The 25,664-nt window shown below is 47.4% G+C and overlaps 1 protein-coding gene across 11 annotated transcripts in view; it reads right to left on the reverse strand.

The window, feature by feature from the left end:
• The window catches only part of LOC707412 (liver carboxylesterase 1), a 37,886-nt gene extending 18,826 nt beyond the window's left edge, over positions 1 to 19,060 (reverse strand). For 5 of the 11 annotated variants that reach the window (XM_077986053.1, XM_077986052.1, XM_077986051.1 and 2 more), the window contains exons 1-7: positions 18,941 to 19,060; positions 14,645 to 14,852; positions 12,012 to 12,156; positions 9,419 to 9,552; positions 7,007 to 7,160; positions 6,011 to 6,118; positions 2,440 to 2,544 (exon numbers count right to left, since the gene is read on the reverse strand). In XM_077986053.1, the coding sequence (XP_077842179.1) occupies positions 2,440 to 2,544; positions 6,011 to 6,118; positions 7,007 to 7,160; positions 9,419 to 9,552; positions 12,012 to 12,156; positions 14,645 to 14,852; positions 18,941 to 18,992 (906 nt within the window). In that variant the 5' untranslated portion in view covers positions 18,993 to 19,060. Of the gene's footprint in view, positions 1 to 2,421; positions 2,545 to 6,010; positions 6,119 to 7,006; positions 7,161 to 9,418; positions 9,553 to 12,011; positions 12,157 to 14,644; positions 14,853 to 18,940 lie in introns of all 11 variants that reach the window. The other 6 variants (XM_015126191.3, XM_077986054.1, XM_077986048.1 and 3 more) reach the window with 4 other exon arrangements.
• Between the last annotated feature and the right edge of the window lie 6,604 nt (positions 19,061 to 25,664).

Raw genomic sequence — 25,664 nt, forward strand, 5'->3', positions numbered from 1 at the left:
GAACATGAATATTAGTTCCAGGATGGGCATACACCCATGTCAATCCAATAGAGTTTACCACAAAACTTCTGCAGGAAATGTTTAGTAACAGAGGTTTTAAGTAGCTAGAACATAAGTGCCGTAGTCTTTAACCTTCCCAGGAGACATATCTGCCTAAGAGTGAAGCCAGCACAGAGATGTGCAAATCTGAAGGATAGAGAATGGTAGATTTTCAATAATATCCTGTGATCATCTGGATCCGGCCATGCCTGAAGCCATCAACTCCCGAGATTTTCAGTTTACACAAGAATGCTATCGCAACACATTTCTTTTTCTGTTCAAGGCACTTGGGGGAGTTTCCTCATCTCCTATTGGAAAGTCCTGACTCACACAAGCTCACTGAGACTCATCCTACCCCATGCTTCTCCTTGGTGTGTATTCACCAAGATTGCAGTGACTGTAGTGTTGCACTGCAGTTCCCACACGTCTGACCTGTGCTCAGGACGTAACCAGTGCAGGTTCCTCCATTAAGGATTGTTGTCCCACTAGCCAGGAGAGTGTGTGTGTGTGTGTGTGTGTGCGTCTTTGTGTGTGTGTGTGTCTGTGTGTGGGTGTCTGTGTGGTGTGTGTCTCTGTGTGTCTGTATGTCTCTGTGTGTGTGTGTGTCTGTGTGTGTTTCTCTGTGTGTGTGTCTATGTGTGTTTGTCTCTGTGTCTATATGTATGTGTACTGGAAGCAGGGGGTAATCATGGAGGCGCTTCCACAAGATCTCAGAAAAACTCAAAAGGATGTCCCAGGATCTTAGGGATGGGTTCCCCAAAGACTCAACTCTTCCCTTTTAGTCTGGGTCCTCTGATGCCACATGCAGAATTGCTGGGATATTTCCCTCCTTCCAGGCATTAGAAAACAAGTGTGTTTGAATTCCTTGAACACTTTGTTCACTTAGAGTCTGAACCAAGACCTAAGCCCCAAGAACACATTGGACTCAACCCATGGAAACACAAGCAGAGTCCAGTGGTAGAGGCTGGCCCTGAGACCCAGGAGTAGCCAAAGGTCCAAGGAGAGAATCCAGGGATCAGGCTACTCTTGTGCTTGGAATTCACACTCTTCCCCCTCAAAGGCAATAGTTTGCAGTGTCCCTGGGTGCTGTATCCTCTGGGTGTTTGTCCTGCTGGGCTTCCCTGTGATGAAAGACTGCCATGGCTGTCCATCAATCCTAAAGGTCCACAAGTCCTAATATGTGAGGATGGCAGGGGTGGCAGAAGATACTCTAGAGGCGCAGTTGTGGGTTCTGGGTTCCACAGTGTTGCCTCTGTGACTGATTTGAACTGTGACATGGAGCAACTACAAAATTTATCTCTCTTTGTTACCTCTATTAAAATGGGCACAATGATCTCAAAGCTGAGTTTCTCAAGAAAGACAAGGTGGAGTCAGGGTTAAGGGCATGAACTCCCAAATTCCGCTGTCTGGTCTCAAACCGGGCTCCTCCACCTTCCCTGTGAAGCATCCCTGAGGACTATAATGAATGCTTCCCCTCTGTGCTGCCACCATACTCAACCTGCGAAGTATACAAATGTGTTTCTCTCTGGATAGTTCCTTGTGAGCGGGGAATATGTCCCCTTCATGTCTGTTTCACTACCTCTAACACCCGCCCCTACATACTGAGCATGGATCATTAGAGGGATAGATGGAGTTGGTCAATACATGAGGTACAATTGAATTGGATGAACGCATGAATAGATGGGTGAAAACTAGTGGATAGGTGATAACTGGATTGTTGGTTTTGGAGGAATGGGTGATGGAGTGAAGATATAAGGTGGCTGGATGATCCATGATTGGTGGCTGGATTGAAAAGAGATAAATAAAAAGTTATGAACAGGTTGATATAGATTGATTAAAATATATCAGTGAAGTGGATGAATTAGTGAACAGATAGATGGATAAGAAGATCATAGTAGATGGATTAATGATTGAGTGGCAAATGACTATCCTAGAATGACAACTGAGTCAGAGTCTCAGAAAATCTAGAAAACTGGACCACCACCAGGTCTAATACAGACAGTTTCTAAGTCAACCAAGATAAATTGTGACATCTTTCTGAAAATCTTTGAGCTTAATAACTCCATCCTCCAAATTCAGGATGATGACGTCCCATGGGAATATTTGTAACGTTTAGTTTCTCAAAATTACATCTGAAAACAAGAACTGCAAAATATTAAATTTTGGTCAAATATTAAATTTGGTCAATTCTTTATCATGCTATTTTTGGACTTTTCTTTTTTTTACATTTGTGCCATTTTACAATAAAAAAGGACAAATTAGATTCCCCATTCAGATACTGACACTCTTGAGAGTTGACAAGTTGTCACAGGTAACTGTCCCAGGGAAAGAGGACAGTTGAAATGAAGAAGTCTGGGACCAAGTTTACAGAGTTTGGGCTACAGGAACAGGCACACCTACCGTTTTCAATGTCGTCTCCAAGAGCTCCTCTTCCGTCTTCTGTCGCAGGCAGTGAACCATGACAGCTGAGGTGATGGTTTGACATCCAGCAGCGATGGCAAATTTCTGCAAAGATCACAGGCAGTGGTAGAGTTCAAGAGCGACGTCCCTTCTCTCCATCAACGTGGAAAGTGGCGTTCTACCCCAAGCCCACCTTGTACAAGTGGCAGGGGGCAGCAGAAGATACTGTAGACCCGTGGGTGTGGGTTCCAGGTCCCACAGAGTGTTGCCTCTCTTACTAATTTCAATTGTAACATGGGTCAATTATGTAATCTCTCATCTCTGCTACCTTATCTCCATTGCAATGGACATAATGATCTCAAGCTGAATGTGTCAAGAAAGACGAGGTAGAACTGGGGTAGAGAGCATGGAATCCTGAATTTCCTTGTTTGCCTTCAAATCCCAGATGCTCCACTTACCAGCCATTAGGCCGCAGGCAGTCCACCTGATTTCTTTGAGTCTTGGTTTCTCCACCCACGGATGGGAATAATGACTGCACCTACCTCACGAGTTAATACATGTGGGAGAGTGCCATGTCTCCCACACAATAAACACATGCAGAATTGCAGGAGGCCTAGATAAGACGATTCACACAGAGGCACTTCAGAAGGTAGCGAATGTGCTTTAAAGGTGAGTTCTAAAGATAAACAGGATGTCTTCACTTGTAAGACATAGTCGGGGTTTCTCAGCTGAGTGAGGCATCTGTAGCACAGCCAGGAGTTTCCAGCTGCACATTTGTGTACTAGAGTCCTAAACAGTAATCAAGCATGACTCTTTAGGGCACAGGTTGGCAATGTGCCCATCAAGGCCAAATAGTAAATATTTGAGGCTTTGTGGGCCACGTGGTCTCTGCTGCAACTTCAACACTGCTGTTGACATGAAACACAGCCATAGACATGAGGTAAATGAATGGGTGTCGCTGTGTTCAAAGAAAACTTTCTTTATGGACACTGAAATTTGAATTTCATGTAATTTTATGTTTCATGACATATTATTCTTCTTTTGATTCTTTTCATTAAATATTATTCTTCTTTTGATTCCCTTCAATCATCAAAAAAATTTTTTGAGGCTGAGGCAGGAGAATGGCGTGAACCTGGGAGGTGGAGCTTGCAGTGAGCTGAGATCCGGCCACTGTACTCCAGCCTGGGCGACAGAGCGAGACTCCGTCTCAAAAAAAAAAAAAAAAAAAAAAAAAACAAAAAACATCCTTAGCTCAAGGGCCACGCAGGCATAGATCCAGATGTGGCCATGAGCGATGGTCTGTTCACCTTTGTCCTAACTCAAGCCACAGAGCAACACCAATTAATCACCAAGAACCTCTTTCCATCTTTAAAAAAATGTAAAAATATAAACATAAAATAACTGTCTTGGGGAGAGGCTCCCTTCTTCCTGTCCTGGGGATTGGAGTCAGTCTGCCCAGCACACTCTGGTTTCCTTCTTTTCTAAGAGTCCAGGGACATCTAAGCAAAGACAGGACAGCAAGCCTCTCTCCTAAGTGACCTGGAATTGGGGCGGAGAGCTGCTAATGTAAAAATGCTCATTTTTCACAACAGAAAAGACAGCCTGACTACTTTCTGGAACCAAAAGAGAGTCCTTAAGCTTAGGGGCAGATAGGGTGCTCATGCAGACTGGAAACAAAGTACAGCCAGAAAGAAGGGCACAAAGGGAGAGCAGGCAGGCTCCATGGTGGGGAGGCAGAGCAAGTGCACAGGCCGCCAGAGTCTGGTGCAGGATCTGGGACAGAATCAATGCCCAGGGTGTTTCTCAAGTAAATAAACAGGGAACGGGAGAAGTAGAGGGCGAGACAGAGAGAAAGACATTCAGAGAGAGAGAGAGAGGAAAAAGAGTAAGAGAGTCTAGGATTCCCATCATTGTGTAATTTCTGTTTTCTGTTTTTTCACAAAGCTCAGCCTCATCCCAGACCTCTATTTCCTTCAAAAATTAATTCTACTTTTATAAAGAAGATTTTGAGACAAGGTCTTGCTTTGTCATCCAGGCTGGAGTGCCATGGTGCAAACACAGTTCACTGCAGCCTAGACTTCCGGGGCTCGGGTGATCCTCCCTCCTCAGCCGCCCATGTAGATGGGCCCACAGGCTTGCACCACCATGCCCAGCTTAATTTTTTTTTTTTTTTTTTTTTTTTTTTTTAGAGACAGGGTCTCACTTTGTTGCCCTGGCTGGTCGCGAACTCCTGGGCTCAAGCAATCCTTCTGCTTCGGCCTCCCAAATTGCAGGGATTACAGGCATGAGCCACCACACCAGGCTAATCCTCCTTCTTGACTTAAGTCGGGTCAATGGGCAACTGTTGCTTATAACAAATGAATTCTTAAAAAGTTCTCAAAAATTCTAAAATTCTTGGCATCCCCATTTTCTCTCCTCCTATGTACTAGCCCTTTAAATTTGGATGTTGTCCTCAAACAAGCTTTCATATCTACCGAAATCCTCCAGGTCACTGGCTCCAGTGGGCAATCCTCAGCCTAGGTTTGGATTCCTATTGATCACCTCTCCCTTTGGCTTACAACCATTCTCCAGACGATGACAAAATCCTTGCCAGGGTCCTGTGCAGTGTGGCCCCTGCCAATGTTCCCGCTCTCAGTACTTGCCATGCTCCCCCTGCTCTCCCTGCGCTGGCCCCGTCAACCCTGTCTCTCTCTCTCCCTCGTGATTGGGATGCGTCCTCCTGCCACAGGACACACACATGTGCTGCTCCCACTCCCTGGACATTCCTTGCTCCTGACTCATTGGTCACTTTTCCGGCAAGCCTTCCCTGATAACCTCTTCCTGCCCTGGGACTCAAAGCTCTCTTTAGATTCTGCTGTAGCAGCAAGTACCTCACCTTCACTGCTCTTGTCATAGGTGACGCTTTGTAATGGTGTGATTCTGTAACTACTCATCTATTCCCTACATTATAGCAGAAGCTTGGGGAGGCGTTAGGTGTTTGGCTAGAATGCAGAGCCACATAAGGCCATATAGTGTCCACATTTCCTCCACACGGACATCTGGCATTGAGCCAAACAATGACCTCTGCACACCTCTTGTTTTCGCCTTCACTTTTCACCTAGTTTTGTTGTGTGAACAAATGAATCAACCAGTGAATTCTCCAGGAACCAACCCTGGTGATCAGGTGCTCAGTGTGGAATTGCTCCAGGCCGACAGCCCACAAGTGGGTCCACAGGACTCAGACCCTGAGAGACACAAGATACCATCACTGCCCAACATGGCACCAGGCCCTGGCACATAGGAGGAGTGTGGGCACTGACAGGGCACTGTACTGCCTGCTGGGCCATGAGCTGGAGTCCCAGCTCTGCCCTGATCACCTGCTGCCCTTGGCAAATCCCTTCCAAGCCCTGTGTCGGTTTCCCCGGCTATGAAACTGGGATGCTGATCAAGGTGTCTCCTCGCCCTTCCTGCTCAGCCACTGATGCCTCAAGTGATTCTAGGAGAACATTAGCTAGAACCCACCGCAAGAGAGACCCCTGAGGATTCAGGAGCACAGAGCCAAGGGGGTGGGGGTATCCAGCGGGAGACCTACCTCAGCCAAGGGCTTGACATCACCTTTCTTCACCAGAACAGCAGTGAGGGCCACGCCACTCTCAGAAATGGCCCGGTGGAAGAGATTCTTTGCCAATGGAGACAAAACCTGAGAGCAGAGTGGAGGGGAGGAGAGTTCATGCTCAGGGGTAGGGTCAGCGACTTGCTCGCTCTCCCAGGCTACATCAAACCACACTATAAAACCGACACAGGATTGAAGACTCCAGCAGTGGGCTGACCCTCTGCCCACCTCGAGGCAGGCGGAAGGCTTCCTACAGCTCCTGGCACCTCTCATCTGGTTTTTCATCCCAGTTTCCCCAGTATCTCCTGCATCTAATACCCCACCCCAGCAGGACCCCTCACACACCCAGGTTGCGTCTGTGTCCCACAACCCCTGCCCCATCCCTCCCCATCCCTGGCTCCATCCCTCCTTCCTCTAGCCTGCCTCCCCTAGCCCACCCGGCCCCACAGTCGCAGAGACTGTTGCCTCCTTCTTGGGCATGGACCAGCCATCAGACCACCCCAGAGGAATCCCCAGCCTGCTTAGTGTCCATGTCCCCTCCACACGTAGTTCTGTTTTAACTAAACAATGAGCTCTGTCCACATCTTGTCTTTGCCTGCCCTCACTCATAATTTATGCCTATCCCTACTTCCCAAGAGAAGGGATGTGAGTCCTTATGTGAAAACGAGTGGGAAGGAGAGAGAGAAAGAGAGAGAGAGCTCAACCAAGCTAGAAGAGGGGAATGCCACCATTGTAGGCTGCAACTAGAGATTCATATCGCCCCGGGACACTAAGCTGAGATCTGAGCTTCCTGGGGGCCAAGGAGAGCTTGTTCTTTAGCTTTCCACCCCCTGATGCTAGGCAGTGAGTAACATCAGTCCTGAAACCAGGTATCAGGGTAATCAGAGGTGTGCATAGCTGGATTGACAGGTGTCCAAAAGGTCTCATCAGCATCACATCCAGTGTGGGGTTGGACCTGGTGCCAGGAGCACTCACAAGAACAGAGACACTTTCTCCTCCTGCTGACTCTCCAAAGATGGTCACAGAGCCTGGGTTCCCTCCAAAGCTGGCAATGTTGTCCTGGACCCAGCGCAGGGCAGCCAGCTGGTCCAGGTGACCCCAGTTCCCCCGGCTGTGTTCATCCCCTGTGCTGTGAGGAAGAGAACAGGTTGAGGGTGGGGAACAGAGATGTCATGGCAGGACCTTCAGGACTAGAGATGGGGCTGGGGGCTCTCAGGGAGCCTTTAAGAATAAGACTGGGCTTCAGCATCTCTGAGACCCTGCCTTTATTCCTACAACATTGTGGTGATGTATAGTTCTACATTCACTCAACTGGCAACTATTTACTGAGCCTCTACTGTATGCCTGACACTATCCTATGAGCTAGAGCACATCTGAGAGCAAAACAGGCAACACCTGTGACAACACAGAGCTCCCACTACAGATCACAAGCAGATAAACAGATGTATAGAGAGAATATAATGATGTCAGGTAGTCAAAGTGCATTGAGGTAAATACAATGGAATAAGGAAAAAAAACAGGGGTGGGACAAGGGATGCCATTTCAGATCGCAATCAGGGAAGGCTTTTTGGAGGCAGTGGTATTTGAGGTATTGGAGACAAAGACCTTCATAAAACAAGTACAACAAGCACATGAGCCTTGCAAATATCCAAAGAAAGAAATTTCAGACAGAAGAAAAAGCAAGTGCAAATATCCTGGGGCCCAGTGAAAGAAAGTGTGAGTCAGGAGGTACAGCTAGAGAGGGCCCTGGGGCCTGGCAAGAACTTTGGTTGTCATCATAAGGAACATGGGAAGCCGCTGCAGAGTTTTGCGCAGAGGCATTGCATGATTCAATGCACATGTTAAGTGATCACTCTTGGTACTGTGTGACTCAGCCTCAGTATAAAAGTGGCAGGAATCTGAAAGTAAGTGTTAGGATCATAATCAAGGTGAGAGACAGAGAGCTTTGGCTGGGGTAGGAGCGAGGCAGGGAAGTTTGCAAAATAGTGGATTCTGAAGGTGGAGTCAAGAGGGTTGTAAGAAAAGAGAGAGTCCAGGCTGCCCATGAGGCCTTCTCCTGAGCCCCTGGGAGGATACAGCAGCAGCTGAGTGGAGGTGCGGTGGGAGGAGCAGGGGGTCTCTGCTGTGGAGGGGCAGTGGGAGTCAAGGATTCAGCTTGTCCCTGGGAAGAGTGGGGCGCCCTTTAGACAGCCAGTGGTGGGGAGAAGGCAGTGAGTGATGCCTGCGGGATTCAAAGGTGAAGTGGGCTGGAAACAGGGGCTCTGGGCTGCTCCCTGGGATCACTGGGACTTAGTAGGGAGGGAGAGGGAGACAAGAGAGGCCTGTGGACAGGGGGAGTTGGGGACTAGGAAAGGCTGGGAAGGAAGCATGTCACAGAGGCTGAGCAGCCATCTGCTGCTGCTAGGAGGTCCTGTGAGGTTGGGTGGAGAGCAGGGGGAGGTCATGGGTGACCACGAGGAGACCAGCCGAGTGGCATGGTCAGGAAGCAACCTGACTCACACAGGTGGAGGAGATACATGGAGGACAGGAAGTGGAGAGAGATCATGAAGCAGCCTTACTGTAATGGAGAGCAGAGACACAGGCTGTGGCTGAAAGGGATGAAGATGATACTGCCAAGACTGGCCTGGGATGTCTTGCTGACGGTAGACCAGAACCCATCCTCCATCTCCCTAGGCCTTCTCATCAGTGAGTGGAATCCCTCCCACAGCCCTCCTATCACTCACTTGGGATTAGGGTGCTGGGATGTTAACCCTTAGTAAAGGTTTATAGTAATTGCACCTTGAAGGAGATCTGACTCCTGTCCCCATGGAGACCTGATGGGGAAGACTCCATCCTTGCTTCCTGCACTTGCCAGATTTCAAGCAGAAAATGGGGTGAGGTGGCCGTAATAGTCCTTCAGGAAGGGGTCAGATGCTCCCGCACCCCATCATCTGCAGCCCACATTCCTTTCCCCACAACATGCTCTGAGCTCCCTCTGTGACTCTGCCCCTTCCCTCCTTTACACGAGAAGTCAGATGTGTCAACCTTCAAGGGCTGTGTTCCCTGCTAAGTGTCATGACAGAGAAATTCAATGTGCTGGAGAAACATATGTGAAGAAGAGATGAGTCTTTCAGTGGAGGTAACTGGGGTTTGGGTCTTGCAGGATGAAGAGGAGTTCTTCAGGTAGAGTTAGCATTCCAGGCCAAGGAGCAGCACATGCAAAAGCTCAGAGGCCAGCAGACAAGTGTGGATGGGGAGTGAGGGTAGGTAGTGTCCAATTGTGATGAGGCTTGGATGCCTTACTGTGGAACCTAGCTAAGGTCCCCTGAGGTCTGGCATGACCAGAGCTGTGACCCAGCATCCTTGTGTTGGGGGCCAAAGTGCAGTGAGGAGAGTCTCATTTCTTACCTGAAGAATCCCCAGATGCCCAGGCGGTATTGAATGGTCACCACCACCACGTTTTCATGGGCAGCAAGGGCCAGCCCATCATAGGTTGATGCCGCACCCATCCTCAGCCCCCCTCCATGGATCCACACCATCACCTGGGCAGCGGGCAAGGAACATACCAGTTACAGGACGCAGAGCCAGGGAGCACTCAGAAGGTGTCTTGTTTGGTGACCTACCTGTTGGTCACAACTGAAGGAGGATCTTATCCAAAGTTCACCGGCGCCCAGCAAGGTTGCCCAAGGTAGTCTCTCTTCTCCATAATTCTCCCAATTGGGGCCCAAGCCACCACCCCACTGTACACACTCCAACTACCCAGCCTGCAGTGCCTTTATACCCAGCCTCCAGTGCCTCCTCCTCCCAAGGCTCTTCATGCTGAGAACATCATCATGGGTATAGCAAAGGCTAAGGATGTTGTGTTCTCCCCCTCACCCCCATCACCCTCTAGCCTGGACTGTTCATGCAGCTCAGCGTACCCTTGGGGAGCCCTTGTATCTCAGCTTCATCTCAGTTAACTCTCTCCTGGTGAATTAAACTTATCTGTGCATGAATGATTGTCTCGGGAAGCACACATGCCTGTGGTGGTGTCTCTTCCTCAAATGCCTCCTCTATGCCTCTGCATCCCCAAATCCTATCCATCCCTCAAGAGCCCAGACTAAGACCCACCCACTTCAGGATGCCTTCAATCAATGGACTAACGCTGTCTGAGAACTTACTATGTGCCAGGGACTCTGCTAATACCCAAGGATGAGAGTGGATACAATTCCTCATGCATGGTTCTTACATTTTAAAAGTCCACATGTAGCAGGGAAGAAGTGAAAGGGTTAAAATAATAATATTGTAATAATAATACTAATAAAATATAAAATAACTGATAACATAAACTATGTCCCAAGTGCTGTTCTAAGCACAGTAAAATAAACTATCCATTGGGTAGATACTAATACTGTCCCATTCTCCAGGTGGAAAATGGAGGCACTTAAACTGCCCAAGGTCCTACAACTTAAAAGTGGTAGCAGCAGGACTTTAACCCAGGCAGTCTGGCTCCAGAGTCCACACGTTGAGCTGCCCAGCATACTGCAGGCGCCGGTCACAGAGCAGTGAGTCCACTGTTAGGGTAGTGGTATGAGCCTGCCTCTGCCTATTTAGCCAGGGACTGAGATCAAGCTTAGTGGTCACCCTTGACTGATCATATGTGATAACTCTCATTTTAAGGAAACAGAGGCTTAGAAAAGTTAAGAAATGTCCAGCTAGTCAAAGGCAGAACCAGGATTTAAACCTAGACCGTGTAGTTCTAGAACCTGTGGCCATTCCTGGAGGTTCTCCTGCCTCCAGGTTCTCAGAGACCCTGTTTCTCCCACACCTCTAATCCCTGCCTGCCTCCTGGGGAGGGTCTGAATGTGCATCCATCTTTGTGTGAAGGCTGAGCCCGCAGGCTGGCCTGCAATAACATACTGAAGAGAGAATATGTCTCTACAGCCCAGATGGCAAGATCCTTGAAGGCAGGGGCTGCATGGAGTGGGTTCATGTTCTTCTTTTTCCTGAAGCCCCAGGTCTAACTGTGTATATGGGGCACTGAGTACACAATAGAAGAATTAATTAATTAATTAATTAATTAATTAATGAGTAAGCCTTTCTCCCACTTCCCGAGTCTACAAAGCACATGTAGAGCCAACTTCTAGTCCCACATTTGCAAACCTGCTCTCCCACTCCTGGTCACCATGCCATGGTGCCCTTGGGAGACTGGTTGGACGCAACACCCCTTCTTTTTACACCCTGGAGTGGCCTCCTTTGCCAGAAAATCCTACCCACCCTGCAACCTGCAGCTGGCAGCCTGTCCCACCTCCTGCCCTTCATTTATTTGGGAAATGCTGACTCACAGGGTCATCAGCCTTTGACCAAAACAATTAGGGAGGGAAAATAGGTACAGAAAAATCCAGATATTTGGCCAAAGGCAAAAGGAAGTGCTTCTGGGTTTGTCCCGCATTTTTCCTTTAAAGCCTGTACCCGGACAGTGAAAGTTACCCCAGATGAATATTGGTGTGCTAGAGAAAGGCCACATACAAGCTCAATGCCCTACTCCATGTCAAAAGCACTGGTTTGAAGATCAGAAGACTTGAGCCAAAACCACCCTGCTGGGTGACCTCTCCTTCCCTGTCTGGGCCTCAGTTTCTCCATTTAAAAAAGAAGAGTTGGGGTGTAGGCTTTTCTCTAAGTTCCTTCTACTGCTAACATTATTGGAAATCATGTCTTATCCACTCTGGGTATCAGATTGTTCATCTAGTAACTAAAAGTAATCATTCTTATCTTTCTATTAGCATGAGGGAACTTGGAACAATTAAGATGTTCATTAAAGATGCACAGCAAACTCCCCCAGAGTCCCTGTGTCATGAGGGGAAACTGAGGTGTGGAAAGCCTGTATTTCCTGTGGAGGCCCTGAAACAGTCCTGGCCTGTGTAGCTCCCTCCTCAAGCTGCCTTCATCCCCTTCTGGTCTGTCCCAGAAGATCCGGGGTACTGGAACTGACACGCCTTGACCAGGGGATCCCACGGCTTACCGGAAGCCTGTTTTTCTTGGTCAAGTCAGCAGGAGTGTAAATATTGAGGTAAAGACAGTCTTCGGAAACCTTGAGAGGAATGTTCTCCTTTCGGTTGGTCAATAGGTCTGAGAGAAACTGCCCTGCCTTGGCATCTTGGGAACACCTGAGGAGGGGGAGAAAAGAACCCTTGAAGTTCAGTGGGATCTAAGCCAGGCGTCTTCTTTGGCAGGGCCTTGGACTGGGAGGTTTAAGCCTGAAAATGGAGTTGATATTTACAGACTCACGACATTGTAGTGAGTAGGAGGCTATCAGGGGCTTCAGGTGGGGGCACTGGGACTCACTAAGGTCTCCTAAGACCAAGCAGAATGAGAAGGGCTTCACACCTCTTTCCTTCCCGGAGCCTTTGGGACTCCCAGCATCAAGGAGGGGAGACAACAAATACACTGATCCTCCCTGGGAGGTGACATTTCCACCAGTAGCTCAGGGGTAAAATCTTTGTGGGACAACATCAGGAGAACTGTGCTCTAGTCCTCTCTCTGCCACTTATTTGCAGGATGACTTCGGGTGAATTCCTTTCGCATTCTGGGTCCCAAATCTACCAGGTCTAAGTGAGAGCAGTGATTTCTACATGAGTCTTGCAGCCCTGACATGCCAAGATTCTATCATCTGCCTCTCCCAGGAAAGTGCTGTTGCATTGCCCTGATGAACAATCAAGGATACAACATAGATGAACACTGGTAATAGTTATTGAGTCCTCCCAGTGTTCCAGGCACTGTTTTAAGGACGATTTGTATATTAACTCATTTAAGCCTCAGATCAGTCCCATTACATAGGTTCTATTATCTCCATTTTACAAATGAGAAAACTGAAACCCAGAGAGGTTAGAGAACCTGACCAATGTCACATAGCCAGGAAGATTCATGCCATGTGGTTCTTATACACAAGTATATTATAAGCCACAGTCCCCGATCTCAAAGCACCAGAAGGCAGGCGTCACCGCCCCAACTAGGTACATGAGGAAACTGAGGCACTCAGGCTCTGGGATGACACAACTGTCAAGTGACAGAATCAGAGCCAGCGAAGATGACTTCTTGATTTCCATCCTGGGAGATTTTCCTACAGAACACCCAGTACAAGCGGCGTAACAGTAATAATAATAATCAAAAAACATTCCAATGTGAAGAAAGGGAAAAAGAACTCAACTGCACTGGTCATCAGATAAATGCAAATTGAACAGGAAAATAATATTGCTGTTATTGTTATTATTATTTTGCCTATCCGATAGCGAAAAACATTTTTTAATAATCCCAAGCATTGCCAAGAGTGTGCCAAATGGAGATTTTCATACATCAATGGTAGGAGTGTAGTTGGAATATTTTGGGAGAGAAATTAAACAAGAGATATATACTCTTTGACTCAGAAATATCATTTCTGGGAAGTTATCCTAAAATATTCATAAATGTGCATAAAGGTTGCACATTCATGATGTTATGTTATTAAAATCATCATATGTAACTTAATGAACCCAAATACAAACTTGGGATAAATTAATTATGGTTCAATACCCAATGTAATGCAGCTGTTAACATCAGGCTGTGCTATTTCATGGGATGGAATGATGCTCATGACATACTTATAAATGAGCAAAGCAGGCATCCAAATTAACTCAATGTAGCATTCCATTTTAAAGGAAGAAAGTATAGCAACAGGCAAAAAACTGGAATACGAACAACATATTAGATCATAATACTTTACCATCTAAAATAGTGACAGTTGTTCTCTCTGGGTGGTGGGATATTGCATATGATTTTAATATTCTTGCATTTTCTTCTCTGAATTTCCTAAATTTTCTGTAATAAGTATATATTACATTTGCAGTCACAAAATAAAAACAGAAACTATTTAAAAAAAAGCAAAGTAAAGAAGGTAGCCAGAGGTGGACTGTTGGAAAGCCTCTGAATGCCTGGCTGCCGAGATGAGTGGGGTCTGCTCTGATGCCTGTAGGGTCCTTGGTACCCTGGGGAGTGGCGGTGAGGCCAATTAGAACCTTTGGGCTTTTCTTCCCAGCTTGGCCAGGGTGAATGGACACACCTGCCATCGTGTATTCTCAGGAATAGGGAGCTGGACACACTTGAGAGTTGAGTACTTGCCGAGCAGACAGCTCAGTACACTTGCCACCCACACACCTCCTGGCCCACCCCTCTACCCATCTATGTCAAAATTCAAGACAGAGGAATTCATGAGACCCTTCTTTCTGATCTCCCTCAACTGCTTAACTGCTTCTTTGTTTCCAAGGCACTTATCCCATTCTAACAGATCACATAATCCATGGGATAATTTGCATGCTGTTCTTCTCTGTCTCCCGCTGCTAGAATGCATGCTCCATGAACCTAGGGATCTTTGCTTTGTTCACTAATGGATCCCAAAAACCCAGAACATGCCTGGCACACAGTAGGTGCTCAATAAACATGTGTTAAATAATGGATTCCAGAATGCTGTGAGAGTTCTGGAATGTTCTTAAGGGTCTACAATGATCTTAAGGATTCCAGAGCAAAGGATCAGCCCATCAGGGGAACTGCCTTGACTCCTTCCTTCATCACTTTGAGGCGAACATCCCCCACAGACACATGCCACAGCCACCCCTGGCTTACATAGGAGGGTAAGAGGTGGCATTCTTCACGAAGCTCCATGGCTCTGCAGGCTGTGGTGGAGTAAACCTCAGGGGTCCAAGAGGGGGCTTGGCAAAAGGGATTCCCAGGAAAACGGCCACAGGCTGTGCAAATCCTTCTAAGCTGACGAACTTCCCCAGCACTTTGCCATGCACGGTGTCCACCACAGGTGGCGAGGACGGTTGCCCTGCTGGACATGGAGAAGAAATCAAGACGCATCAGCGGCAAAAGGTTGGACCCGGATTCCAGATGGGGTTTGCCACTTTCCAAGTGAGCGACCTTTAAAAAGTCACCTAAACCGTCTAGGCCTCAGTTTCTGTTGATGTACCATAGGGATGAGGATCAATGTCCTTCCTAACTCATCAAGCTGGTTTAAGGAACAAATTAGAATTGGAGGCATAAAAACATCCAGCCAAAAATAAATGCAAGAAGGAGAGCTACTAGGAAACAACGAGACATTTAGCTTCCCCCTTAGAAGCCTCTGGAAACATTTATCCATTACAATCCTGGCACTGAGCCGCATGCTGGATGAGAGGATGAACAAGAGGTGCCCCGAATTCTCAGACGCACTGACCCTTGTAGGGAAGGGTCACATATACACCTGGGCCTACAGCTGGGAAGGAAGTGGCCATGTCCTGGGAGAGGTACCCATAAGGCAGTCTAGGAATTAGAAGAGGGCTCAAGGCCTTCTGATTGCGGGCATCATAGAGGAGCTGGGACTTGCGGTAGGTGAGGATTGAATAAGGGGAGATGAGACGCAGAAAGTGGTACCCAGCAGAGAGAAGGGAATGTGCTGAGGCGCAGAGCCTGCCTGGGGAAGGAGGCATGGCCCACATGCACCAGGTGGAGTCTGGGGAAAGTGGAAAATATTCCTGTTATGACAGAGCACAAGTCAGGGAGGGCCTAGAATGCCAGGCTAAGCGCTTGAGTTTTCTTTAGTGTACAAATAAGCAGCAGGAACCGTTCCAGATAAAGGATGTGATCAGGTCCAGGAAGATTCTTCTGGTGGCCCTGGGCAGGTCTGCTCCGTTCTTGCAGCACGGACAATGCTTCCTCGCTGAGCTGAAATTCATTTCCCACAGCCTCTGCATCAGTCCTGGTTCTACCTGTCATGGGACTATACTGGCCTGATCTGGCCTGCAGCTTGTGGCCTTTCAGACACTTGATCTTGCTGCCCACCCCTCAGGTCCTATCTGGCTCCAGTGACTCAGTTGATCTAAGCTTCCCTCCTAGGAAATCATTTCCAGCCTCTTGTCCTCCCAGCTGCTCTGCTTTGGATACAGACAAGACGTCAACACCTCCCTCAAAGCGTGGGGCTAGAACAGGACAGAACAATTCAGATTTGGTCTTAAAGGGGAATATCCAATCACAATGGAAACCCCTTATGCAAAGCCCAGTTACACAACAGCATCCATGTGTCATCTTATCAATAGTCAACCCTCTAATGTCAATATTTAGCTTCATTTTTTTTGTTGTTGTTGCTAATTACAAATAATACTGAGATGAACATCCTTGGAAGTATGTGTATTGACACAGCAATGGGTGGTGGCATTACAGGTGGCTTGTTTTCTTGGTGACTTCCATGTCTTCTGCACTGTATGGGATTTCTGATCTTCACCTGAAATCCTCCGACCCCATCCTAATTATTTTAAAATTTTAAATAAAAAAAGAAAAAATATGAAGAAATATGATGATGTCTAAAAGGTATTTCGAAAGACTTGGAGACCAGGCACAGTGGCTCACCTGTAATCTCAGCACTTTGGGAGGCCAAGGCAGGCAGATCACTTGAGGTCAGGAGTTCAAGACCAGCCTGGCCAACATAGTGAAAGCCCCTCTCTACTGAAAATACAAAAATTAGCTGGGCATGGTAGTATGTGCCTGTAATCCTGGCTCCTGGGGAGGCTGAGGCAGGAGAATCACTTGAACCCGGGAGTCAGGGGTTGCAGTGAGCTGAGATTGCACAACTGCCATTCCAGTCTGGGTGAAAGAGCAAGAAGGAAGGAAGGAAGGAAGGAAGGAAGGAAGGAAGGAAGGAAGGAAGGAAGGAAGGAAGGAAGGAAGGAAAGAAGGAAGGAAGGAAGGAAGGAAAGAATGGAGGGAGGGAGAAGGAAGGAAAGCAAGCGGGAGGAAGGGAGGAAGAGAAAGAAAAGAAAAGAAAAAGACTTGGTCCCTGACCAGAGGTGGGGGAAATGGAAGAGAAAGAAGACCAAAGAGCTGGCTTGTGATGCTGGATCACTGTTCACATAGGCTCACTGAGATGTCAGTGGGATATCCTAGCAAGATGACGCCACTGGACAAGCACACTTCAAGGCTGGAAGGAAGCCTTGTGGGGGAGCAAGGCAGAATCTTCTTCTAAACCATGAGGGGTACATACCATGGATGTGTATGGCTTCATCAATGTGAGAGGCAAGGGAAAAAAACAAAGATCAAACACAGGAACCACTATAGCCAAGACAGAAGATCTATCAGTGTAGGGAGGAGAGAATGTTCTGGTGTCCTGGAAGCCCAGGGAGGAAGAGGGTGAGGAACCAGCTAAGAGTGCTGAGGGCTTCAGGGAGGTGGAGAAAGGTCAAGGCAGAGAAGAAACCCCTGGGCTGGTCTTTCTCAGCTCAGGGATTCACTTCAATAGGATGAGGTGGATGACAGCCAGAATGCCAAGGGTGAAAAAGTGGGTGAATGGGGGGAAGCAGAAACAAGTATAAGAACAAGAGCAGTTGCCACTGATGTTATATGAAACATGAACATGTGGGCACCTACTATGGGCCAGGCATGCATTCCAGTTCATTTAAATTAATCTTCAAAAAGGCCTTGCTGGGTAGGCATCAACATGTCCATTATACAGAGGAGGAAACTGAGGAAGTGAAGGCAGCCTGTATGGTCTTCCTAAGGAAGGAAATGGATGGCATCGCCAGGAGTAACCAGAGGTAAAGGAACATTCAGTTTCAAATAGGGTTGCTCTCTTCCTCTGCCCTTCCCCACAGTTCCAGAGCTCTCACACTGTCAGGCTGCCAGAAGGAAGACAGGATGCAGACGGGGCCTGGGCTGTCAGGATTCAGGACCCAGAGACAGACCCAGGCATGATTTTCGGGTTGACCTTGGGCAAGTACATTTCCCTGTGTGAGTCTCAGATTCTCCATCCATAAAATGGCACGGGGGCATTTCGAGGCCCCTCCCGGCACCCCTGTATGTACCATGTCTTTTGCTTTCTGTATTCTGATGCTCTGGCATCTGAGGCCTTGTTGACCTTGGAGAAACTGTCCCTCCCAGAGTCCAGCCAACCCGGAGCCCACATCCCAACCGCCTCTTTGATCAGGTGGCCACGCCCTGGCCACTACCCACCTGCCCTAATCATGCCAGGGCTAGGTACAGACAACCAGGAACAGCCCCTGTGCCCCAGAGCCCCTTGAATTATCCCAACTCTCCAATTTTCAGCCTGCCTGTCATGCTTTTCCTCTTCTATCCTTGGAAGCCACAGTAAAAGCCCCCTGGCCTGAGATCCACCCTGTCCCCTCCCCATGCTCTGCTGCTTCCCCTTGTGCCCCCCACACTGGTGTCCTCCTCCTTTTGAGAACATGAGTAAGCAACTGTCTTTTTAATGGCAAGAGGTCCTGATATAGTGGCGTGATCACAGCTCAAATTTTCCATTCATACACTACATTTTTAAACAAGGCCTTTATATTTATCCACCCCTTTTTCGTGCTTTCTACATACCGGGCGCTGCCAAGAGTGCTTTAAGAACGACGACTCATTTCCTCCTCACTACAACCCAGTGAGGTAGGTAGCATTGCCACTTCTATTTCAGAGAGGGGGTAACCAAAGCACGGAAAGGCTCAGTCCCTTGTCTAAGGACACACAGCTATGAAGCGCCCAGTGGGAACTCAAACCCACGCACTCTGGTACAGAGACGATGCTCTGAATATTCTCCTGAGCCGCTCTCCGTGATCCAGCCAAAACAGGGCTAATTAAGAGACAGTAAAATGAGCTGCCTAAATTTATCCTGTGTGAGGCCTGAGGTCGGCCAGCTGCCGGCCTGCACGGGGGCGAGCAATGCAGGGTGGTCTCAGGATGTTCACCCTCCCTGCATCTCGCATCTCCGGGCGGACTGGTCTGGTCCGGCTCAGCAGCTCCAAGTCCAAGTCCAAGTCCAAGTAGTGAGGGCGCGCAGTCGCGGAGCCGGACCTGTTGTGTGTTTGCCTTTCTATGCATCTGCGTCAACCTCGGCCCAGAACAAGGATTTCAAAAAGTGCCCCGCATATTTTTGATTTGAGAAGGACTTACCCCAAGCCGTGAAAGCAACGAGAGTGGCCAGGACAAGAGCACGGAGCCACATAGTGGAAGGGCGACAGTACCCGGGCCTGCGAGGTCTCCCTGCAACTCAGAAGGACTGCCCTGTTCAGCCCTGGAGCCCATCCAGGCCCTGAGTTACCACCCTGAGCTGCCAATTGCCTAATCCTCTAATTGGGAGATAGCAGAAAAGCCCTCCCTTTCCCCAGATTTCCTTGGGCTTCTATTGGGACCTCAAGCCACGCCCACCCACAGTTTACTCTCTCTCATCAAACCACTCTGGACTATACTCTCAGATTACAGAGAGCTATAAACTCGCCCAACTGCTTGTTAGATAAGGGTTTCTCCCTTGCAGGACTCTAACCTCAGTGCACTGTGAGGGCCCCCAAAGGCCGGCACCAGGAGCCAGATACTTTTAGGCAAAGGGGAGCTTTAATCTGAGGTCCTCAGAAAAAAACTGTAAAATGTTAGAGCCACTGACACCTCACAGCTCAGCTGGGTAAGTTAGGACATATCTCAGCTCCCAGAGCTTGTGTTTCATAGCGTTCCAGGCTCTCAAGCTTGGAAACTATTTTAAATTTCATCTAGTCCCCTTTCTGAGGCCTGAATTACCTTTACAGTGTCCTGCCAACTGGCCCAGCCTCCTGTCACACACCATCAGTGTCAGAGAACTCACTACTTTTCAAAGCAGGAATTTTTGGACATAATGTAAAAAATGAACTTCATCTGCTCATAGTCCCTGGCTCTAATCATCCACCCATCCATGTACCCACCCATTCTGTGAACATTAACCAAAATGCCTGGCACCTGGCCATGTATAATGGATACAAAGGCCAATTCAAGACATGGTTCAGCATCTTTTTTTTTTTTTTTTGGTTTTAATCATATACCTTTGCTTTTTAAAATTTTTTTTTATTATACTGTAGCAGGACGAGCCGCAGACGAAACTCCTCAGACACCAGATTAAAGAAGGAAGAGGTTTTTTATTCGGCCGGGAGCGTTGGCAGACTCACGTCTTAAGAGCCGAGCTCCCCGAGAAAGAAATACTCGGCCTTTTTAAAGGCTTACAACTTTTAGGGGTCCATGTGAAAGGGTTGTGATAAATCGAGCAAGCGTGGGAAACATGACTGGGGGCTACATGCATGAGCTAACAGAATAGAAAGTTTTACAATGCTTTTTTCATACAGTGTCTAGAATTTACAGATAACACAAGTAGTTTAGGCCAGGGGTTGACGTTGTTATTATTACTTTGTTTAACTCCTAGGACTCGGTGGTGGTGTCAAGGTTGTGTGGCTATTTATCTTACTTTTGTTTCTCTCTGTCTTGTGAACTAGGCAAGGAAGGGGGAGGATGGCAGCAGGAGTAGTAGTGGTCTCCTTCCTTATCCCCCCCTTTGAGAATTTTCACTAATTAGTGGGAGTTCTCACTTTTATTTTTACTTTCTGAGTCTCTTTGCAAGACAGAACGATAGTGTTTTATGTCATATACTTGTGCTGAAGTTTTCTGATGAACCATGGTAGCTACAAAACCTTTTATCATTTGAAGGAACAAGTGTAATACACAGGGGAGCAGCAAGCAACTTTCTATTACTAGTAATATACTTATAATGAGGGTTTTAAATTTTTATAGCTGGAAACTGTTTTCTAAATGAAGACCTAGGATCAAACCTGTGTTAAACTTGTACAGGCACATGCATCAACTTTGTCATGTCCTCAGCAGGTTAGTTTTGTCACTGGGTCTGAAAAGCTTTTTCTTAGCGAGTAACACAGTTTTTTAAAATAACAGAAGTTTTTAAGAGCCAGATGCTTGAACTCAGGGCATCTGTTTGGGGAAAGAGTTAAGTTAAGTTATCTTGAGGCATTAACTCTTTTGCTTCTCAAGGCCATTGGTCTCTTATGTTAGCCTTTTAGTAAACATAACATGAAGAAACATCTAGGCTGCCAGCAATGTTTTCAGCCAACTGAGCAAATAGGCTTTTTCTGTTTTTACTAAAGGAAGAAGTTCTGGTAACTCCTGGTTTGTATGTTTAAAGAATGACTGTAAGACCCGGAATTGTTGCTGGGCTGGACAGGTCTGGGTTTCCTAAGTAGTAAATGTACAGTGGGGACACCTTATATAGGTGTTTCTTCTAGCGTGGTTATGGGGGGTAGTAACAACAAAACAATGTACAGCATATACATATCCAGCAAGGGCAAAAGAGGTCCTTACTTGGGGAAAAGGTTGAAGACAGCGACAGAATATTAGGAAAACAGCATTACAGGAAAACTATTAGTCTTAAGATTTTTAACTATATTTACTTGCTTGACGAGTCCTCAAGCTTCGGCCGTGCATAGACTAGTCAGCTGCCGGTGTGTGACTAGAACAGGGCTTGTTGTCTCCTCAAACTTCAGCCATGCGTAGACTGGTCAGCCTCCGGAGTGACCAGAGCAGGGCTGTTGTCCCAGCAGCAGCTTGGTCTCGTCTCAGGATCAGCCGGGTTGGATGATCTGCATCCTGCTGGCTGGTCCACTTGTCCTGAGCTGCCGGTGTTAGCTGACTGTGGTAGATCTAAGACACAACACCTGCAACTTTAACAGCAGTGGGAGTGGACAAGGTTACAGTATAGGGCCCATCCTATATGAGTCCTAGAAAAATTAGATTTTACAGAGTCACTAGATTTAAAGTGGTGTCAGGCTTATAGGCATTTTCATTTATTTAATTGTGAACACTTTGTATGGCTTTTTCTAAAGCCTACATTTGCTTTCTTAAGGTTAATTTCTTTAGTTTCTGGAGGTCACCTTTAATTTGACCTATAATTTGGGGGTGGTCAACCGAACAAAATGTTATAGGGCAAATATCTAGTTTGTTTGGTGGGGGTGCACCTGACTCGGAGGAGGACCATAGGCAAAAACCTAATTTTATCTTAAATGAGCAAACAAGCACTAGCATGTACAATAGTCTCCAGCATGGGGCAGTTCGGTAAAGTCTATAAGCAAGTTTTCACAAGGTATGGCTCTTTTTACTGTTTAAGTTGCTTAGAGGGGGTTTTCTCCCCACCACTCCCCCTTTGTAACTCTATTTGGTGGCTTAGCCTTCAGTGAGAAATTGGAATCCAGATATGGCAGAATCTTGCTGCTTTTAACTTCTAATGTGACCATGGGCTCCTGGGAGCCTAATGAGAAGGTGCCGGGTCTGCCCTAGTCTTCACATTCTTCAGCTCCTGTCAGTCTGATCAGATCAGTATTTGGTTCCTTCAAGGTGTGGCAGCCCTTGGCCATTTCCTTTATTGCCTTTTTGAACATTTATCTTTCTAGTGTCCTTTCTTTTTGCATCTCGCACATTAATCTCTCTCTAGCCTTGTCCGGCTCTTGAATCCTTGCCTAACTTGACTTCTTTCACATTTACATCCACGTCCACGTCTTCTCACATGACTAATTTCTTTTTTTTTACACTTACTCTTAGTCTTTCTTTCTCTTTTTGCTCTTTCCCAGTTTACTGATGCCCAAGGCTGGTCCCGGAGGTCAGGTCTGCTAGAGTAAACTGAGTCCAACACTTTTACACAGTCATGCTTGACAGGGCTCTGTGATACTGGGAGCAAGGTGGTGGGTTCAGGGTGTTACAAACTGCAATGGTTATACGGGGATTTTCACAGAGCAAACTTTGGTACTTGGTGAGTCTAGCATTCGTTAACCAATGATGTCCTTTAGTATTCATTAAAGTCACCACAGCATGGGGGGCCTTTATGTTCAAGTTTTGCCTAAAAGTCAGCTTATCTGCTTCTTGTACTAGCAGGGCAGTTGCTGCCAAGGCCCTCAAACATGGAGGCCATCCTTTAGAAACCCAGTCTAGTTGTTTAGAGAGGTAGGCCACAACCTCGGCCAGGGCCCCACAGTTTGGGTTAAAACTCCAACTGCCATCTTTTCTCTCTCTGACATATACAATGTAAAAGGCTTTGTCAGATCGGGTAGCCCCAAGGCTGGGGCTGACAGAAGTTTTTTTCTTTAACTTACAAAAGGCTTGCTGTTGTTGGGATCCCCATTCAAAAGGTTCCCGGTCCCCCACTTTGTGACCTCATACAAAGGCTTGGCTAATATTGCAAAGTTTGGGATCCACAGTCTGCAAAACCTCACAGCTCCTAAGAATTCTCTCACTTGCCTTCTGCTCTTAGGCTCCGGTAGATTGCAAATGACCTGCTTTCTTTCTGATCCCAGGCTGCGCTCCCCCTGTCGGATAGTAAATCCCAGGTAATGTACCTGTTGTCGGCAGATCTGAGCTTTTCTTCTTGGACACTTTATACCCACAGTCCTTCAGGTGCCTAAGTAGGGCATCCGTTCCCTTAGCGCACTCAACTGCCGTGGGGTGTCCCAGCAGAAGGTCATTGACGTACTGGAGCAACACGCGGCCTAGGTCTCTGGTGGGAAACTTCTGGAGGTCTCGAGCCAATGCCTCCCCGAAGATGGTGGGGGAGTTCTTGAACCCTTGGGGAAGCCAGGTCCAAGTGTACTGAGTAGTGACACCTGACTCTGGATCTTCCCACTGAAAAGCAAACAGCTTCTGGCTCTCGGGGGCTAATCTGATGCTAAAGAAAGCATCTTTCAGGTCCAAGCAGGTGAACCAGGTGTCCTCAGCTGGCAACAACCCCAACAATGTGTACGGGTTAGGTACTGTTGGATGTAAAGTCACTGTAGCTTGATTAACCAAGTGCAAATCCTGTACTGGCCTGTAGTCCTTGGTCCCTGGCTTGGGAACCGGCAGGAGGGGAGTATTCCATGGAGACTGACAATAAACTATAATTCCAAAGGTTCTTAGGTGCTTGAGATGGACCTGGATACCTTCAAGAGCTTCTCTGAGGACTGAGTACTGTTTTTGCCTAACCGGCTGTGCCCAGGCTTAACTTCTATAAGTACGGGGGCTTGGTTGACGGCCAACCCTGGAGGGTTGTCTTCCGCCCACACTTTTGGCCACCACTTAGCCAGAGCTGGTCTTATCTCTTGGCTCAGCTCAGTTAAGAAAAGTCTCCATTCTTCCTCTCGGGATACCTTAAGGGTCATAATGACTCCAGTTCCAGGTCAGTTTAGCAGCAAAGAGCCATGCTCTGTAAAAGAGATAGTGGCTCTCAGCTTGCTAAGCAAGTCCCTTCCCAACAAAGGCAAGGAACAGTCAGGCATGTACAAAAACTGGTGAATCACTTTATGTCCTCCTACAGTACAAGTCTGAGGCAAGCAGAAAGCTTGCTTTGCTGAAACCTCTGTGGCTCCAATTATGTCAATAGTCTTTTTGGATAAGGGGGTGACTGGGGTGGTTACTACAGAATGTTCAGCACTGGTATCTACAAGAAAATCAATGTCTTTCCTTGTTTTCCTTTTAGCTGAGGGCATTTGTTCTTCCAGTGTCCCATTTCTTTACAATAAACACACTGGTTACTCTCAGGGGCATTTGTACCCCAGTTTTGGGTCATAAACCAGCTGCCAAGAGAGGGGTTTCTCCCGAGGCTTCACCTCCTCTCTTGTCTACTCTGGGTGGCCTAGGGATATGTTTGTCTTGCGGAGGCACAAGCACTGTGGGCTCAAGAGTGGGGAACCTCTCTCCCTGGTAAGGGGAGGGCACCACTGAGATCACTGGTGCCATCTCCTGCAATGGATCTTCTGATGTTGGGTCGAACAGAACTTCAGGAGTTGATTTCCCTCGGCGAGTGGAGCGGGATCCTTCCTTAGCTGTCTGTTCCTTTGCTACTAGCACTGCTGCTGCCTGCCCTCTTAGCCAATGTGGGGGGGTCTAGCACCAGTTGTAACCAAGTGTCTATGTATGGGAACTGGTCTGAGTGTCCTGACTTACCAGTTACCTTGTGTCATACCTTAGAAACAAGGAACCTGTCCAGGATTCCTTCTGATGGCCAACCCACTTCTAATGTTGGCCAATCTATTTCACACAAAGTTCTAAGTTTTCCTGATGTCATAGTAACCCCATAGTCTCCATTAAATCTCTTCCTAAAATTTTTCAACATAGTTCCTAGCAGAGTGGGCTTACTTTGTGTCTGATCCATGTTTCCTTGAGACAAAACACCACACTCACACCACACACACACCACAAAACAAAGAATGGATAAAATGGGCACACACACACCTTTTCAGTTTATACCAAACCAGAATCAAAACCAAAATCAGAGTATCCAGAAATCCGAGCCAGGTCAAAACCAAAACCAAAGTGTCGAACAATTCAAGTCAAGTCAAAAACAAAAACCAAAGTATCAAGCAATCAATTCAAGTCAAAAACAAAAACCAAAGTGCCGGTACAGGCACGCCATGGGTAATCAGGCCACGCTTCCACTCAAATGGAGTGGGCAAGTTCCAAAGACTAGTCTTACCAAGTTTCAGATGTCCAGACTTAAAGTGCCAGTTCCTTCCTGGTGTTCAGCCACTGTGTTGATCCTCCATGGGGGCCTGCTGTGCACTGCTCTGACGAGGTGTTCCGCCAGGGCAAATGCCTACCCAGGAGCACTCTCAGGATCTGCATCACTCAAGCTGGCCAGATTCCCCCAAAGGGATGCTCTACAGGGCAGGCATAAGCCGCCTAACGGGCTGCCTCGACCATCCATTAATCACCTCGCTTCCTGGTCAGGGAACCAAGAAATGTAGCAGGACGAGCTGCAGACGAAACTCCTCAGACACCGGATTAAAGAAGGAAGAGGTTTTTTATTTGGCCAGGAGCATTGGCAGACTCGCGTCTTAAGAGCCGAGCT

This window comes from Macaca mulatta, chromosome 20, assembly GCF_049350105.2.
Source record: "Macaca mulatta isolate MMU2019108-1 chromosome 20, T2T-MMU8v2.0, whole genome shotgun sequence".
Lineage (NCBI taxonomy): Eukaryota > Metazoa > Chordata > Mammalia > Primates > Cercopithecidae > Macaca > Macaca mulatta.